The 16,121-nt window shown below is 41.6% G+C and overlaps 3 protein-coding genes and 1 long non-coding RNA gene across 12 annotated transcripts in view; 1 reads left to right on the top strand and 3 right to left on the bottom strand.

The window, feature by feature from the left end:
* Positions 1 to 2,626, bottom strand: part of LOC129822308 (neurofibromin-like) — a 96,151-nt gene extending 93,525 nt beyond the window's left edge. For all 9 annotated transcript variants that reach the window (XM_055880484.1, XM_055880486.1, XM_055880485.1 and 6 more), the window contains exon 1: positions 2,543 to 2,626. In XM_055880484.1, coding sequence (XP_055736459.1) covers positions 2,543 to 2,602 — 60 coding nt within the window. In that variant the 5' untranslated portion in view covers positions 2,603 to 2,626. The remainder of the gene's footprint in view (positions 1 to 2,542) is intronic.
* A 141-nt stretch (positions 2,627 to 2,767) lies between these two features.
* On the top strand, positions 2,768 to 8,689 carry LOC129822315 (uncharacterized). Its single transcript, XR_008754470.1, has 2 exons — positions 2,768 to 2,853; positions 7,660 to 8,689. It is a non-coding gene; the product is annotated as an uncharacterized LOC129822315 (long non-coding RNA).
* LOC129822310 (uncharacterized) lies at positions 3,578 to 10,596 on the bottom strand. The gene is made up of 9 exons (XM_055880494.1): positions 9,975 to 10,596; positions 9,645 to 9,746; positions 9,273 to 9,330; positions 8,881 to 9,028; positions 8,749 to 8,785; positions 8,228 to 8,511; positions 4,424 to 7,979; positions 4,156 to 4,243; positions 3,578 to 3,893 (listed from the first exon to the last, which is right to left on the bottom strand). The coding sequence occupies exons 1-9, from the start codon at positions 9,987 to 9,989 to the stop codon at positions 3,742 to 3,744; spliced, it is 4,440 nt and encodes a 1,479-aa protein (XP_055736469.1). The 5' UTR covers positions 9,990 to 10,596; the 3' UTR covers positions 3,578 to 3,741.
* Positions 10,597 to 12,166: 1,570 nt separating this feature from the next.
* On the bottom strand, positions 12,167 to 14,482 carry LOC129822313 (gap junction delta-2 protein-like). Its single transcript, XM_055880498.1, has one exon. It carries the CDS (start codon positions 14,330 to 14,332, stop codon positions 13,268 to 13,270), a length of 1,065 nt encoding a protein of 354 aa, XP_055736473.1. The 5' UTR covers positions 14,333 to 14,482; the 3' UTR covers positions 12,167 to 13,267.
* Between the last annotated feature and the right edge of the window lie 1,639 nt (positions 14,483 to 16,121).

The following is a 16,121-nucleotide window of genomic DNA, read 5'->3' as shown; positions in this document are numbered from 1 at the left end:
ACCAACCTCTCTCTTCCACTCTGTGGTAGCTTTTTGACATGCATTAAAACCAAAAAAATGTAGGATTCTGAAGTTGCATACAACTGTGATTTAGACTTATTGTTCAGAACACTTTCATTGTTTCTGGACAATGGGTAGGTTTTTGGGCAAAATAAGAAAATATGATTCTGACTATGAACTCCACCCTGATAAAGCCAACACATGCAATCCTATGACTTAGAGGCTTCTAAATGGTCTTAACAACACGAGGCGGATTTAATCCCTTATTACACTTTCATCAAACTGTAATAAGCCTAGCAGAGCTACTAAGCCTGAGTACAATCACCGCCTTAGTACAATCACCACTCTGTGCTACAGAATCCCTCCGTAGCCTCTGAAACCTGAGGCTCAGAACCTACCCAAACTGCACAAAAATTGCTGATATTCCATTTCAAAAGGCTGTACTGGAGTTGAGGGCAGTTGCACAGTGCGCCATGGCACTTAAGCATGTTTAGGTTAAATACAAACCACTGCATAGTGCAAACCCTTTTAAAGTATATTTGTAAAACAGCTTTCACACAAAGGAGTTTAAGAAGGTGACGAGTTTCTGGAAGCACTGCTTGCACTGCAGCACGGTTGCAAGAACCATTTGTTTCAGTCCCTTTGGCGGTGATCTTTGACAATCAAAACAGACAAAGCTTAGTTTGGATAAAATTGAGACCCAGAGCTGATTTACAGACATACCAGCTCTCAAGCAACAACAAACTTTCCAATAAGTCAGCTGGAGCATTTTAAAACCTTGATGTTACAATATTATAATGTTGACTGATAATGACTTCTGATGAGAAATAGTTAGGGGCAAGTGTAAAAACTATTGATGGACTGGCGTGACTACCTGACCCAATGTTTCACACGTTCAACCTCAAGTTCATTAGAGGAATCTTTGGCACCCTTAAAAGGATACTGTAGCAGTACTGTACAGTAGTATATGCCACTGCATGTTCACACCGCTATCATCCAGAAGGCGAGGTCAGTACAGGTGATTCAAAGCTGGGACAGAGAGATTGAAAAACAGCTCAAGGCCATCAGATGTATAATGTTTTGCTGGTTTTAGTGTGTAGAGTTTTGTAAAAATAGCCTATAGTTTCAAAGATGGTGCCTAAGAAATCAGAAAAAACTGTAAATAAGAATGAATTATTGGTTAATACCAGCTTGCTGCCTACACTGAGACGCAATCACTGGACACTTTAATAAATGGATCACTAGTCACTTTAAACAATGCCACTTTAAATAATGCCACTTTAATGATGTTTACATATCTTGCATTGCTCATGTCACATGTATATACTGTATTTTATACCATCTACTGCACCTTGCCTATGCCGCACGGCCATCGCTCATCCACATACTTATATGTACATATTCTCATTCACCCCTTTAGATGTGTGTGCATTAGTTAGTTGTTGGGGAATTGTTAGATTACTTGTTAGATATTACTGCACTGTTGAAACTAGAAGCACAAGCATTTCGCTACACTCGCATTAACATCTGCTAACCATGTGTATGTGACCAATAAAATTTGATTTAGTGTACCTGCAGCCTTCAGTCATTGTACAAATGCTAATCAGCATTGGCTATCATCACTACCTCTTAACTTCCTTCACACTGCACTTAGAGATCTAAAAATTGTGTCCACGAGTTCATCCAACTCTGGGTAATATGAAAAACTTAATTGACAGAATCTTTTAGTTGGGCGAGCCTTGTAGACTGCTGCTGTGGTGACCACAAACACCTAAGCACGCTCAAATATTGCATTGAAACAAACTCACACTACGTATATCTTAATTTAAGGATGTAGTAATTATGTAAGTAGGTTTTGAACAAAAACGGATGTCTGTCAATTTGTACGGATCCATGTTGCTTTTGATCTTATTAGTGAGCGTTTAACGTTACCTCAGAGCAGAAACATGGTCAGGTTGAAAATCCAGATTCCTTAGACAGCAACATGAATGTTGGCTGACAGCATGCAACGAGTGTGTTCTTCATTTTTTCCCCACTGCATGTGACAGACCTTGCATTTTAATCAGTGCATGTTGAGTCACACCTCTCATTTGTTTACAGTTAGCAAGGTAGCTAAGTTATATAACTTCCTAGCTGGTACAATAGGGACATCTTTCCCCCAATTGTCTAGGAAAAATTTGCCAATATTAGACGTATTGTGCAAATACTCCGAGTTAGCTATACCAACGCCCAAAATATATGCAACATTAAAATGCATGTTTAGTTGGCTAGCTAGCTACATGGGTAGCTTACTAGTTAGGTAACTAAAAGTCACTTGCACTTTTGTTACACATCATCAAACACAGATATAAAAATATTTATCCTAACGTAGTTACTTATCTATAGCTAGCTAGCTAGAAAGCAGTCTAGCATCCACTTCGCAGTGACATAAATAAATTTGCTATCTACCTGTACAAGCCCTCAACAAAAGATTCACTGCTTGCAGTTGCAACTAGCTAACTACTACCACTTCGAACTCATATAACTAACACTATAATATTACCTGCTCGTCGAATCTGTTTATCACGGCCTGAACCCATTCCACTGGTTTATGTGCCGCCATGGCCGAGCGGATGGAAACCGCGAATGACTGCTTGCAATTCCAATACGAATGTGGACGTTCGTGGCGATGTTAAGCCTGAAATAAATCCCAAAACCGCCGTCTGAAGATGACAGTACGGCTTGGTTATTGTTCCCTTTGAGCAAGCTTTACCATGCCGCCATGACACACCACCGGAAGTCTTCCCAGTGAAACCGATGGGGATAGGAGATTGCAGAGCAAAGATACCCGTGCGTCGCTTGTTGATGTCGAAGGTAAGAGCTAAGAGGATACACACAAACATTGACCATATAATGTAATGTTGTTACATGTAACTAACTAGCTTGACTTGCTACCGTGTGAAACATGTATGCTACCATATGTTACTAAAAAGAGCTAACAATATTATAAAATGTAATCCAGGAGTTTATGTTTGAATTCTGGTTCTCTCACAACACAAGTCACTCAGAAAAGCATCTGTAGGCAGAAGCACGCTACATGTACATTCGGCATTTGAAAAAACTATAGCTGTGCTATGCTACAGAATGCAAAATGTATCTGTATCATAAAAGTGTACTGCAATAAGTATTGTTTTTTGCCACACACACACTCTGTCTCAGGAGGGACAAATGTGTAGGCTACTTGTACAGAGAGGTTTGTGCTTTAGAAGTGGATCTGCAGCAAAAGTAGACCTGTATTGCCATCTACAGGTCAAAGGTCAGATTAGCATTCAGAAAATGTAAACATGGGCTATACACAGAAAATGGAAATGTGTGTGTTTCTGTTTGAGGAGTTAAACCAGTTAATTCCCTTATAACTGAGTGTCCTGCATCATGTATTATTTTATTGGTTGTAAATTAAGTACGGTTTATTTTACAGTACATGTATTTTACACTGAGTCATTGATATCTGGTTGAATGTTGGTTGTGGATCATATCTGAAGTACCATGTGTGTGTGTGTGTGGGGGGGGGGCGGGGGGGGGGCATGTTCTATACAGTTTTCAGAACAACATTACACTGTTTAGCCTACACCGTGACTATGACTGCATAATAAACTAAACTAAAAATACTTTTCTAATCAAATGTGTTAACAGGGCAACACAAAAGAAGACAAAGACCATCAATTCAATGCAAATATTACTGTATTAAAGGAAATTGTTGTATTAAGCTTGCTTTGAAAACCGTTTGAATGGCTTGGATAGGCCTATGGAAATGGCGGAAAACATCCTGATTAGAAGGGGACGTTTGCGAGGCTTCTCCTGTTGAGAGGTGGAGGGAAGACCCTCTGGGAGTCCAAATGTGGCAGGATGTGCCACTATGTTGGGCAACAGAAGAGAGAGAGTTGACATGCACTTTAATTTAAAAATTATGTTATATTGTATTCTTAGTTTCAAATCATTATTACTTTCACAAATAAATGAGAACCAGAATCTTGAGATTTGGAAACTATAAATAATTGTACATAAGAGATTACTATCGATAATATATAATGTACTGTATATAGGGTTTAATATTTTTGCAATAGCAGCTTTGTACACCAATATCTCAACAGTAAATGTCCTGCTGTATGGACTTACACATGATATCTTCAGCAGTAGTCTGGTCTTTGGATTTAGAATGGCGGTAATTCTTCTTGGAATCCTTCTTGTTTCCCATCATGAATGGCTAAACCAAAAACATGTCAAAACAACAGTCACAGCTGAACAATCTCATGGAAATAACAATCACATCTTACACACCAGCACAACAAGATTTATAAATGGTTTTGGAATTAATGGATGGTTTTACAGTGTCTTGAAATAACATTGTTTACTCACATTGACACAATTGTTAATTGTGATGTACCTTTAAGTCGAATTTCAGTCTGGCAAGCCTTTGTAGGAAAGACAGCTTCCCTCTGGTAGCCTTCACATCTTCAGCCATGGGAAGAGCTTCTGGCCAGGTGGCTTCGAAAGATGTTCTTGAGGCTGCTCTTGATGCCTCATTACAACTGTGGAGAAGCTCCTTGCTCAATGACTCCACAAGAATCCTATTGAATGTGGAGTCCTGAGTCGACACGGCCAGTTGGACTATTTTCTCTGAGCCAAACTCCTTCAACAGATGTTTGTAGATGGTGCTGTATACTTTATGGCTCTTCAGGTTCTTGGGATAAGCTTGGGTCTCAGAGCAGCCTGACCATGCACAGAAGGCAGCTATTACTTTTGGAATCAGGTCTTGTGACGTGCGTGTGACGTCAATTGGGTATAGATCAGTTTGGGTTTGGATTTTTGACAGAAGTCTCACCACTAACATGCTGATGAGGCCGGTGAAGTCATCATCACCGACTAAGTTATCAGTGGATGGGGTTGAAAGCGAGACAATATCCGGGCTGGTTGAATTCTGATCACAAACAATGCTCTGAGGTACACCGAAACAACTGATGGTATCCCTTTCCTCAGCATCTATGTTGGCCTCAAAGCCTCGTGCAGCATTGGAGGTCCCACTTGTTGTCATGCTGATGGAGGAGAAAGATGGCAGAGGGTAGGACTTGCCACTCAGTAGACTGCCTACATCAGTTACAGTTCCGGTTGGAGATGACCCTCTGCTTTGTGCATCAGAAACCACAGAGTCCATGACCTGGCTTACCATTACTTTGGTAAACAGGCTGACTGTGTCACTAAATGCTGATGTAGAAAAAGAGCATGAAATCCTATCTTCAGATACACTAGCTGTCACATTAACTCCCTGAGCCCAACTCATTGAAGCTATAGAGGGCACAAGGCTAGGAAGCAGGAGGCGCTTCACAGACTCCTCTGCAAACAGCTGAACCAGCTCGTAAGCTGTGGGCTTCCCCACCTTCTTGTCATTCCTCTTCAGCTCAGTAAGGACTGTATCGGATGCACTCTTTCCAGCCGCCACTGTCAGAACCAGAGGGGTCATGTTGCTCTCAGAAATGATGCGGTTGACTTGGTGAGTAAGATCACGGGAGAGAGCACCAATCCTACCCTGAGATATGAGCTCCTCCAGTCTTGCTATTGCAGCTGTTAGATCAGGGTGGAATGCAACCTCCCCTTCATCCTCTGGATGTACCTCCTTTATGATGGTATCCACTATTGCAGACATGCTTTCCCTGGCATCACACACCAATGTTTTTGGCTTAGTAGATTTGCCCATGTCGATGACTGAGCATCTCACAATGGGCTGAGTAATAATCTCTGGTAAATCAGAAGAGATGGAAGTGCCAGGGAGTGAAAATTCCCACTCTGACTTCTTTGATCTGGCAGATGATGATGACAACGAGGAGGAAGAACGCTGTGGTACTTGACAGATCAGTTCCTCACCACATTCACTGCTTACCCTTTCAACGTCCTTCAGCATCATTCCAACCACATTCTCTATTTGTGAAAGCGCTCCTGCAGTCACCGTTTGGTCAGATTTTGACAGCTCTTTCTGAATTGAAACCAGAATTTGGCTGAGGGTCTTTTTGGCTTGAGCCGTTGTTGCTTTGGCTTGCTTTTGCCATGTAAAATAATTCTTCATCTTTGTCTTCACATTGTGGTAAATAGTCTTTGCAGTTGTCCAGATCTTCTTCTCAGATACTTCCAAACCAGACTGTGAGCCTTTGGGTGCGACCTCAGTGTACTCTGAGGTTTTCTCATCACTCTGATGAAGCATAGAGTCTGCCTGCCATAGAGTAGTAGAAGACTCTGTGGGTGGGAAAAGGCTCTTCATGTCATTTATAATTGATCCAACGATTTCAAAAGCAGTTAAATCTGTATGCCTTAAGGAAATTGTTGATTTTGCTGGCAACATCTGAGAATCTGGCTGGCTGGTACTGACTTTGCTGGGAAAGCTACTGACTGATTTGATCAGTATTTTTCGCACTTCGTTGGTAGCGTTCATCTGGAACTCCTCACTGGAGAGTTTCTCAATGACTGAGGCTGGAGTATCTCTTAATCCTTCCAACCATGAAGGACCAGACACAGGCATGTCTTCTAGATAAGACATGACACTGTCCAAAAAGCCACAGACTTCAAGGGAGTTGTAAGAGGAACCCTCTGCAACAGATGATGTGCATTCCAAATATGCCACCTCTGACCTATACATGGTCACAATCTGGGACAAGACCTCTTTGGTGCAGGGCACCAGTTTGGAATCACAGAGAGACAGTAATGGTTGAGAGTTCTCACTTTGGCATTTACGGAGAGTACCAAGTCCTGTTGAGTTGACCACTTGCAGTATTGCCTCGCTCTTACTGGTTTCAGGTTGCTCTGGTGTTTTCTCTTCTACAGAGTCAGTTGAATCACATCCATCAGATAAAGAAGATGAACTGCGTTCTGATATAAGAGATTCACTCCTACATGGTGAAGGCAAGCTCAGGATTGAAACAGGCAGATCACTGGAGTCAGTATGCTCCAGAAGCACAGCATTGGAGTCAGCTTTTTCCATAAGTTCTTCCCCTTGGACTGGAGCTCCACCCATTCTGAGGAACAATGTCTCTAGCTTTGCCTGAAGTCTGTAGCCGATTCTACGAGCTGCATGGAAGGGTTTCCGCTTTGTCGTACAGTGTCCCACTTGGGTATCTCTCTGGGTGCTTGTTGGCTGATCTAATTCAGCATACTGCACAATGTCCTTGACATCTTCAACAAAGTTGTCAATTATTTTTGATGCCTCAGATTCTACTTTGGTCTGTATGAGCTCAGTGGCCGCAGAATCAAGGATCCTGTCAGATGGGCTAGATGCATTCATCAAGCTTGGAGTGGTACTAAACGAATGAGAAGGTTGAACCATACCAGAGATATCGCTCATTAACCTTCTCACAAGAATTTCACTCACAGCCTTTGAGGCTTTGGTCTTGAACTTCGCACTAAACAGAGTGCCAAGATTTTGCATCATTGCTTTGCAAGATGTACATATTATGTTCAGCTCCTCTGGAACAGGAGAGTCTTCAACATCCAGGTGCTCCACTACAAGGTCACTGCCAGATGCCAACATTTTAACTTTCACAGCCACTTCTCGAAAAACCTTAGCCAATTCCGGATCTTCTTTTTCCAATTCACCCACTATGTCTGCGATAACAGTCATCACCTCTTCTGTTGCAGGTGGAATGCATGACTCTAATTCAGAGGTGGAGCTCTGGTCCTCTGGAGTGGCGTGATCATCAAAACATTTCTGGACCATGTTGACCATCTGTTCAGCGGCCTGGGTACCAGAAGAAATAGGGGAGGACCGCCCTGAAATGGCTCTGCTGATGGTCACAGAGAGGGCTGAGTTAAGCTGTTCGACCACCACCTTGATAAGACCAACAGTCAGCTCAGGTGGGCAAGAGGACAGGATCTTATGATCAGACAGTTGCTCCTGGACACTTTTGATGATTCTGTCCTCTGGCATTCCCAGGTGGACTTTCACTGAGGTCTGGGAACTTTAAAACGAACAAGCAAAGCATGATAAATCCTGTCTTAACTTGGCACATTGGTCAAGCGTTGTAATTTTAGTATTCTAAATATCTACATGTCATTTTGATCGCTTTTCATGCTCATTAATTTGAATATGCTCAAAGGCTGATACATTACATTTTGTACTACATCAGATAGAGTAAAATGTATTGGCTAACACTGGGATAGATGATCTTGGTGAAATCCATACATGAAAACCTTGAGGGGAACATACCTCTTAGAAGAGGGTGTTAGGGACCTGAGATGTTGAGCCCCTGTGCCGCCCTTATACATTTTCTTCGCCAGATATCTAACTTCCTGGATGAGCTCCAGTCTTTCCTGATCAAAGGCAGCAAAGGATCTTGCACTGCCACCCCTCTTGGGTGAGTCAGTATCGTCGTCAGCAAAGTCCTTCACCCCCAGTACGCGTGCCAGGGCTGGCAGCAGGATCTGCAGGGTGGTCTGTGTGATGAAGGTTACAATTGTCTTGCACAATTTGGCAAGCTGTTCCTTCGTCATCTGTTTTGAACAAATAGAACAAAAACTGTATTTTCAATGGAACTGTGATGTAAAGTATTCTAGATCGAACAGAATGCATTTGATCAACATTGTTATTCTTGTCTGTGACTGAATTCAAAGTTTGATGAAGTCTGACAGAGAAATTAACATGAATAACAGAATAAAACTTGATGGCTAATCTCTGAATTCAACTGATTATTGACACATCAGAGGTCAAAGGCAGATAGGGAAACTTACAGGGTTTTTTAATCCTTTGTAGATCACTTGCCACTGCCTAGAAAATTTTAAATAAGTGTTTTAATTAGTGTTTAGTTCCCACTGCACAATATTTCATAAATGTTGAACATTACAGAAAAACTTTTAACATACTCATCAGTAAGATTGCGCAGGAATGAGATGAGGATTGGGTAGGAGTATTCCATCTCATCCTTGTTGCCTGGGCCGAATGCAGCCTTAACAGCTTTCGTCTCCAGGAGCTCAATTACAGATCCTCTATCCAGGTGTTTATTCCTAGAAACTAAAGATGTGATTGCCGTAGAGGAAGTAGAAACAAAATTAAAGAGAAATCTGACGTTTTATCTCTTAATACTCTGATTTCATTGTTTTAGGGTTTTAGAATAGGCCTATTTGAATAAAGCTATCTATGTGACCTTTCTTACTGATTACAGTAGACTACAGTTTCATTGAAAATGGATAGCACAACCTGCACATCACAGACAGAATAGAGAAACAATGTAGTACTAGAGAGGTAAATCTCTGACCTGCATTGTTGTCGGTGCCCAGCTTCCTTGACTTCTTGCCACTACTCTTCCTTTTTGCCTAGGATAGAACAGAACAGATTCCAGATCTCAAATGATGGCAGACATGTAACACCAGGGCCGATACATAAAGTGCATCAGATAAGGTGTGGGCTCAACCTTGCCCAAATAATTGTATTCATTATGATCTAAAATCTCTGAGACAATTTATGAATAGGCTATGGGCCAGGTCAAAGCAGCTCTTAAAAACACGTTTTGAAAACAGCTATGTTGTTATCATAGATATATAGATATCTATGGTAGGTAGGGCTGCTATCAGGTGCAGAGTGTAGCCCAGTAGGCCTATTATGTGCTCTGTCACTCCTGCTATCTTACCTTCCTTCCCTTCTTGGCCTCCTCTTTGGGCGTGGCCACCGGTTCTTCCTCAACAACTTCCTTTCCTTCCCTCTGAGGATCACCATCCTCCCTCTGTACTACCTGAAGGACAGATATTCCAATAAGTAATACTAGGTCAATGTCAGAGTAGATCTGTGCAGAGGACCTCATAAATAGAGCTACAGCCATATCAGAGCTAAGCTGGTGACTTTATAGAGAATGGTAAATTTGTTTTACAATATGTTATAGCTTTTTTACAAGAAATATCCGCTTAGATTACTTTTTTCATTTTTACTTTCCCCCAATATTGTGTGAAGTCATTTAGCTTACCTTTTCTTCATCCATTCAAGCTATTTTATATATCGAAAAGCACGTCCTTGTCTGTGTTGGTTACATTCAAGTTGAGTTCAAGTCGAGAGAGAGGACAATATTGCAGGCGGGAACTGTAATTTAGGGCTACATGCTACGTCATGGAACGTTAGACCTTTATGACATCACAAATAGTATTTTTAGGAAGAGCGCGGGAAAGGTTACTTGCCCACTCAGTAGAACTAGCTAATATTGAGAGAAATTTCCCCGTCAAACGTTTTCGATTGCCTACCCCTACGCCTTCAATTGAACAATTACACTACCAATAATTGTATCACTCTCTCTCGGCAGGTCAAAACCAATCATTGGTCAAAACACAGAAACATGTGGTCCTGCCTTTGCAATATTGTCTCTCTTGTGGGTTTACTTAAGTATGACATGTAGGCTTACTGTGTAGGATCCAGCTGATTGATCTGTCCTAGTCAGCCTTAGGTTGAACCCAAAATCTTCTGGGAAATATTTGTTAATAATATTCATTTCAATATCGTTTTATTCTTTGATTTAGTCGCAAATCAAATACTATTGTTGTCTGCCAAACCCCACCAAATATGTTATTGTAGGACATACTGTAGCGGGAGAAAGTGAGAGCTGCAGCGCGAACGTGGACTCGTCCGGTGGCTCCTTCAGTGCAGAGGCAAGCGCGTATGCCAGTGCCACTAAAGCCCGGGCTTGTGGGCGGAGGCAGTAGCCTACAACGCTGACAGGCAACACTGTGTCATGTTATTAACTCACTCGAATTACATTGTCTTCTTCATTCATTTAGATTGCACATCCTTTCGTGGTGAAATTAGTTTTGATTACTATTAACTTTAATCCACAGATTTTAAGTGTTTATGTTGCTCACGTCATCATGTGATGCTGTGAGCAACCAATTTATGCCCAGCCTTCCTAGATAGGCCTGGGCTGCATAACACGATGAATCTGGGAAAACATAACACTTAAAAAAAAAAAAAATTACAGTGCAACAATAGCGTAGGCCTACTAGTCTACTATTCAAATCCACACCTCTTCACACAGACTTACCCAGATTCTGTAGTTTTAGCTTTAACCTCTGTTAAATTCACTTCCCTGGTTAGTCTGTCATCATTAGTGTTCTCCATGGTTAGTCTGTCTCTATGTTTAGTGCACTTTAATATAGCCTGCTTAATTATTTGAATGTGTGATTTTATTGATTTTTATCCTGCAGATTTTCTTGTGTATTTAAATTGACTTTGGGTGTCTTGAAAATCACTTAAAATAGCACTGTTGTTCTAATCGTCAGATCGCAGGTATACTGATCATCACTGTCCATGGTGCTGAATCTGACTGGGTAGATTAGTTTGAATGCTGAAAACTTGTTTGCCTACATTTAAAGGCCCTGTGAAGTCAAAATAATTGTATATCATATTGTACAACAGCTGATGAAACTAACACTGTGAAAGTGTTTTACAAAAATGTGATCAGGGTTGCTTCCTGATAGTTCCGGTTGAAAATACGGAGCATGTTCCTCTGCCCAGGCCTTGCTGACACTTGCCAGATCTTACACTGCCTGGATAGGTATTTTGTGTGTCAGCTAACCACATCATATGTTATAGCAATCTATCAGTCGATGACACAATGGATGACTTGGCACACAACCATTGGTTGATGCATGCAACACCTGAGCAGGGACACATTCTTTTCACAGCACTTCAATGCAAAGTCATCTTCGTAGAAGGTTTGGAGAGCATTTTCACTAACCCTAACTCTTTTCCTAACCTTAACCTCAGTTTCCTAACCTGCAACGTTAATTATCCTAACCTGCTGTTGTAAGTTCTCCTAACCTGCTATGAAAAATTCACTTCGATATTGAAGTGCCATGAAAAGAGTGTTTCCCATATCTATACAGCACCTTCTAATCAGCAGGTTTGCATGGGCGAGAGTTTTGGCTTTCCATGGTGACATCACCATGTGTAAATTGGTTTATAGACCAATGACAAAGAGAGTGCCAATAACAGCTAGTTTTCATTTCCCCTCCACACTGACCACTCCCAGACAGTCCTAGCAAAATTCTTGCTTGAGAAAGTTTTTTTTGCAAAAAATACATTTTTGACCATTTTAATCGTAATCTATTACAGTAAGGTACTTAATTGTTACCCAGAAATGATTTGATATTGAAATAAAAACGTCTGCTTTGGGCCTTCAACAGATATGTGCACTAAATACTCAGAAATCACATATATTTACATTTTAGAATGTAATTTATCAAGGAAGTAAGTTAAACATGTATTTTCTAATCTTACTCTTAGTTGCAAATAATTTATTTGGCTGTGGTTCATTTGATTTTCAGCACAACCCTGTTTGATAACTTATAGTATTATAGTGACCTCTTGTGGTAAAATGTCAAACTCACAACTAAACTCATTAAAATGGAGGTTTTCCATACCCTGTCTTATCAAACAGTGCAACATTTGACTGATGAAATAGCATTCTTCTAAAATTCTTACACTTCTAGATGCAAAATACAAGTCACTATTCCAATACTGTTTGATTCTGCCATTTTGGAAATAGTATTTACAAATATGAGCGCAAATGTCTGAGATTGAGACACCAACTTTTAACATTTCAGTTAAAACCCTTTGGATAATTTCAACATTAATTACTTAACATCTATACACATACACACCATGCACATATCAATAAACAGAGGCACACATGCTACAAATAGTTAGTGACTACCTACCAGTCAATTAAATTAGATTATTCCGAAAAATAATATTGTTATAAGAGACAAATTGCCTTTAGACAACATAAATGACTGTGTCTGGACACAGGTCAAAACTACTCTGCCGAGCACAAGTACTCTGTCGAGCTCAAGTTACCAGCTATGTATGATTTCAACACTTATATTTATTGAGTTATTGAAAAGTATCCTACAAACATTGTTCGAATGTGAAAGTGATCAGGTTTTCTGAAACAGGTGTTGTTGTATTGAAGAACCCTGAGAATGTGGACAGTAGGCCTTGTGTGAACAGGTGTGAACAGACTGAAGATAATGATGTTTTCCTTTCTCTGTCTTTCGAAACTCAGGAACAGTTTGAATGTTCTTTTATGTCATTTAAACAATGGTATGGATGATTAAGCTGGATCTTTCTCTCTGAATCAGGAGTGCACTTTCATTCTCCCAATTTTTCCAAAAGCCCAATCTGAGCAACCTATGCTATAAACCCTGTCTTTCCCATTGTTGTTTCAAAAGTGGAAAATGCTAAATTCGATAATCACACATAATGGGCATTTCACAGCCAAGACTTCTTGATCCTTCCCATCAACTCCATGTTGGAGGTGCACTCCACAGTAGAGTTGGTCTCAAAGGAGATGGCTGGGACGTGAGTGAGAAGGTGGCCCCCAGCCTTCTCCTGGGCCATGGGCGTGGGAGTCTGCAGGACCAGCCTGCCCCTCAGAGAGTGTTTGAGCTGCAGCAGCAGAGGGTTGTGGTGGTTGTACAGCCCCACAGGGTGGCTCTCGGGCTGGAAGCAGGTGGAGCAAGCGGAGCACAGTACGCGGAAGATGTAGACCCAGCCCAGGTAGTGCAGCTCTGCGATGTTGAGCACAAAGCAGCCCACGCTAATGCTGAACATGAAGTTGAGAAAGATAGTCTTCTCGGTGGCACGTGACACAAAGCAGTCTGTGCGGGTGGGGCAGGGGTAGGTCTCACAGCGGTACAGTTGGGGCACCTCGAAGCCAAACAGGTAGTACTGCCCCAACAGGAAGGTGATCTCCATGACGGAGCGCAGCAGCACATGCAGGATGTATATTAGCAGCACCTGGCTGGACAGCTGAGTTGGGTCCTCCCCTACCTCTCCATAGTCCTCCTCTAGCAGGCTCTGCTCCACCCCCTCCCCTTCCTGACCACCCCACTCCTCTCTGTATCCAGGGCAGTAGGTGGACATACCAGTCTCCATGTTCTCCAGCCCTTTCCTCACCAGCTGTCCAAACACCTTTTTGGAGGTCCGCTCAGCCATCCCCTGCCCCTTCTGGACCTCCAGCTTCTTATCCTTGGCGATCTTGTGCAGGACGTAAACAATGTAGAAGATGGACGGCGTGGAGACCAAGACGATCTGGAAGACCCAGAAGCGCAGGTGTGAGACGGGGGCGAAGGTGTCATAGCAGACGGTGTTGCAGCCGGGCTGCAGGGTGTTGCAGGTGAACTTGGACTGCTCATCGCTGTACACCGCGTCCCCCACCAGGGTCACCAGCAGGATGCGGAAGATCAGCAGCATGGTCAGCCAGATCTTGCCAATCACTGTGGAGTGGTTCTGCACCTCGGACAGGAAGCGTCCGAGAATGGACCAGTCTCCCATGGTTTAACCTGGGGGGGATCACAACCTCTCAGTCCACTACTACCTAAAACAGTACAGTAGGAATCATTTAGACACCAATATTAATTCTATGTAAAGGAGCATTTTCTAGTGTTTTGCAAACAGTGAGAGCAAATGGTTTCTTATCTGATCTAAGATGGTTGTATTGCAACTCACAATACAGAAAACCTTTTTATTCTGTTGAATAAATAAATGTTCCAAAAATGTCACTCCTTATCTCATAACTTCTCAGACAGCTGTTGATACACGAGACTGATAGAGTATGCACATATCAATGAGGGGAATACATTGCAAATTGTAACAGCAGAAAATACTGTTTCCCCTTTCCCTTTATCATCAACAATTGAAAATGCAAACAGAGAAGAACAATCAGAACAAAACAGTTAGAAATCCACTCACCCCTGGATAGTTTGTCTCTTTCCAATGCAAATCTGTAAAAAATGCTTTGCCATGCAGTACGCATTGGCTATAATTAATATGAATGCTGTTTAATGGACGATTTGAACGGTGTTGAGCCTCGTATGGGAGAATAGGCATATTCAGACATATTCAGCCACTCTATCTGAAACTCTCATTGTACTGTTGGGATACAAAGGCAGCCAATGTACAGTTTAACAAAGATTTAAAATACAATGGGAGGCACCTTTTCTGAACAGCCGGGAATAGTGAAACAATAACAGCAGGGAACAAACTGGAAAAGGAAAACAATGCCAATTTATGCAAAGCTTCTGCTCTAAGCCTGTTTCAAAAATACAATTTAGAGAAATGGAAGATTTAATATTTCTCACTTTTCCAGACTATGCTCAATCAATCTTTGAATGAAATGTGATGACGAAGTAGAGGAATCATCCAGCAGTTTTAGGCTTATAGTCACCAGTTATGACTACAGCATTTGTCTTTCTCTAGGCAACTAGCCTTAGTATTGGGCCCCATCCACTTATAGGCCTGACCTAAAACAGAGATACAAATCTCACAATACACACAGTTCACTAAAATGGTCTTCCAGGAACTGTCTGGACTAAACAGGACTGTGGTATCCCTTCAAATTGTATACTGAAGTCCCTATAAGCAGCTTGCATCAATGACGTATAGATCCAATCCAAGTCCACAGATGAAACACACAGAACAGGTTGTATCTCCATTAAAATAAGTATGTTTAGAGTCTATCCATCCACTTGAATGTTCATCATGGGATCAAATGTAAAGACCAAGCCTCAGTATCCTCCACAGCATCCGTGTCTCTGCTTCATCATGGTGTGGTCCATACACTGGGGCTCTGGAACAGAGGACATCAGGACCATTACCCTGCAGTTTGTTAGGGCTGGAATTCAATTGTTACTTCGTGTTGTTGGACTGAAAGGCTGGATTTGGTGTTGTCCGTGTGTGTCATATGTAAACTACAGGGCAGCCAGTGCCAGTGGGACAAATATGATCAATAACTGAATTATTGATCGAGTTCATCTAAATTCAAATAATGAGGAAGCATCTGACTTTCTGAAAATATCAATGTGTCAAAGACAAAGACAGAAATTGCTAACGAAGCACTAAGGATTGTCATGCCTAGAGCTGTAGACCCATTGATCATTTTTATAATTCAACCTTCATTTAACTAGGCAAGTCAGTTAAGAACAAATTCTTATTTACAATGACAATCTACCTAGGACGACACTGGGCCAATTGTGTGCAGCCGTATGGGACGCCCAATCACAGCTGTTTGTGATACAGCCCAGAATCGAACCAGGGGCTGTAGTGACGCCTCTAGCACTGAGGT

Source organism: Salvelinus fontinalis, chromosome 24 (assembly GCF_029448725.1).
Source record: "Salvelinus fontinalis isolate EN_2023a chromosome 24, ASM2944872v1, whole genome shotgun sequence".
Taxonomy (NCBI): Eukaryota; Metazoa; Chordata; class Actinopteri; order Salmoniformes; family Salmonidae; genus Salvelinus; species Salvelinus fontinalis.
The sequence above is the reverse complement of the archived record's forward strand: the minus strand, read 5'-3'. Positions and strand labels throughout refer to the sequence as shown.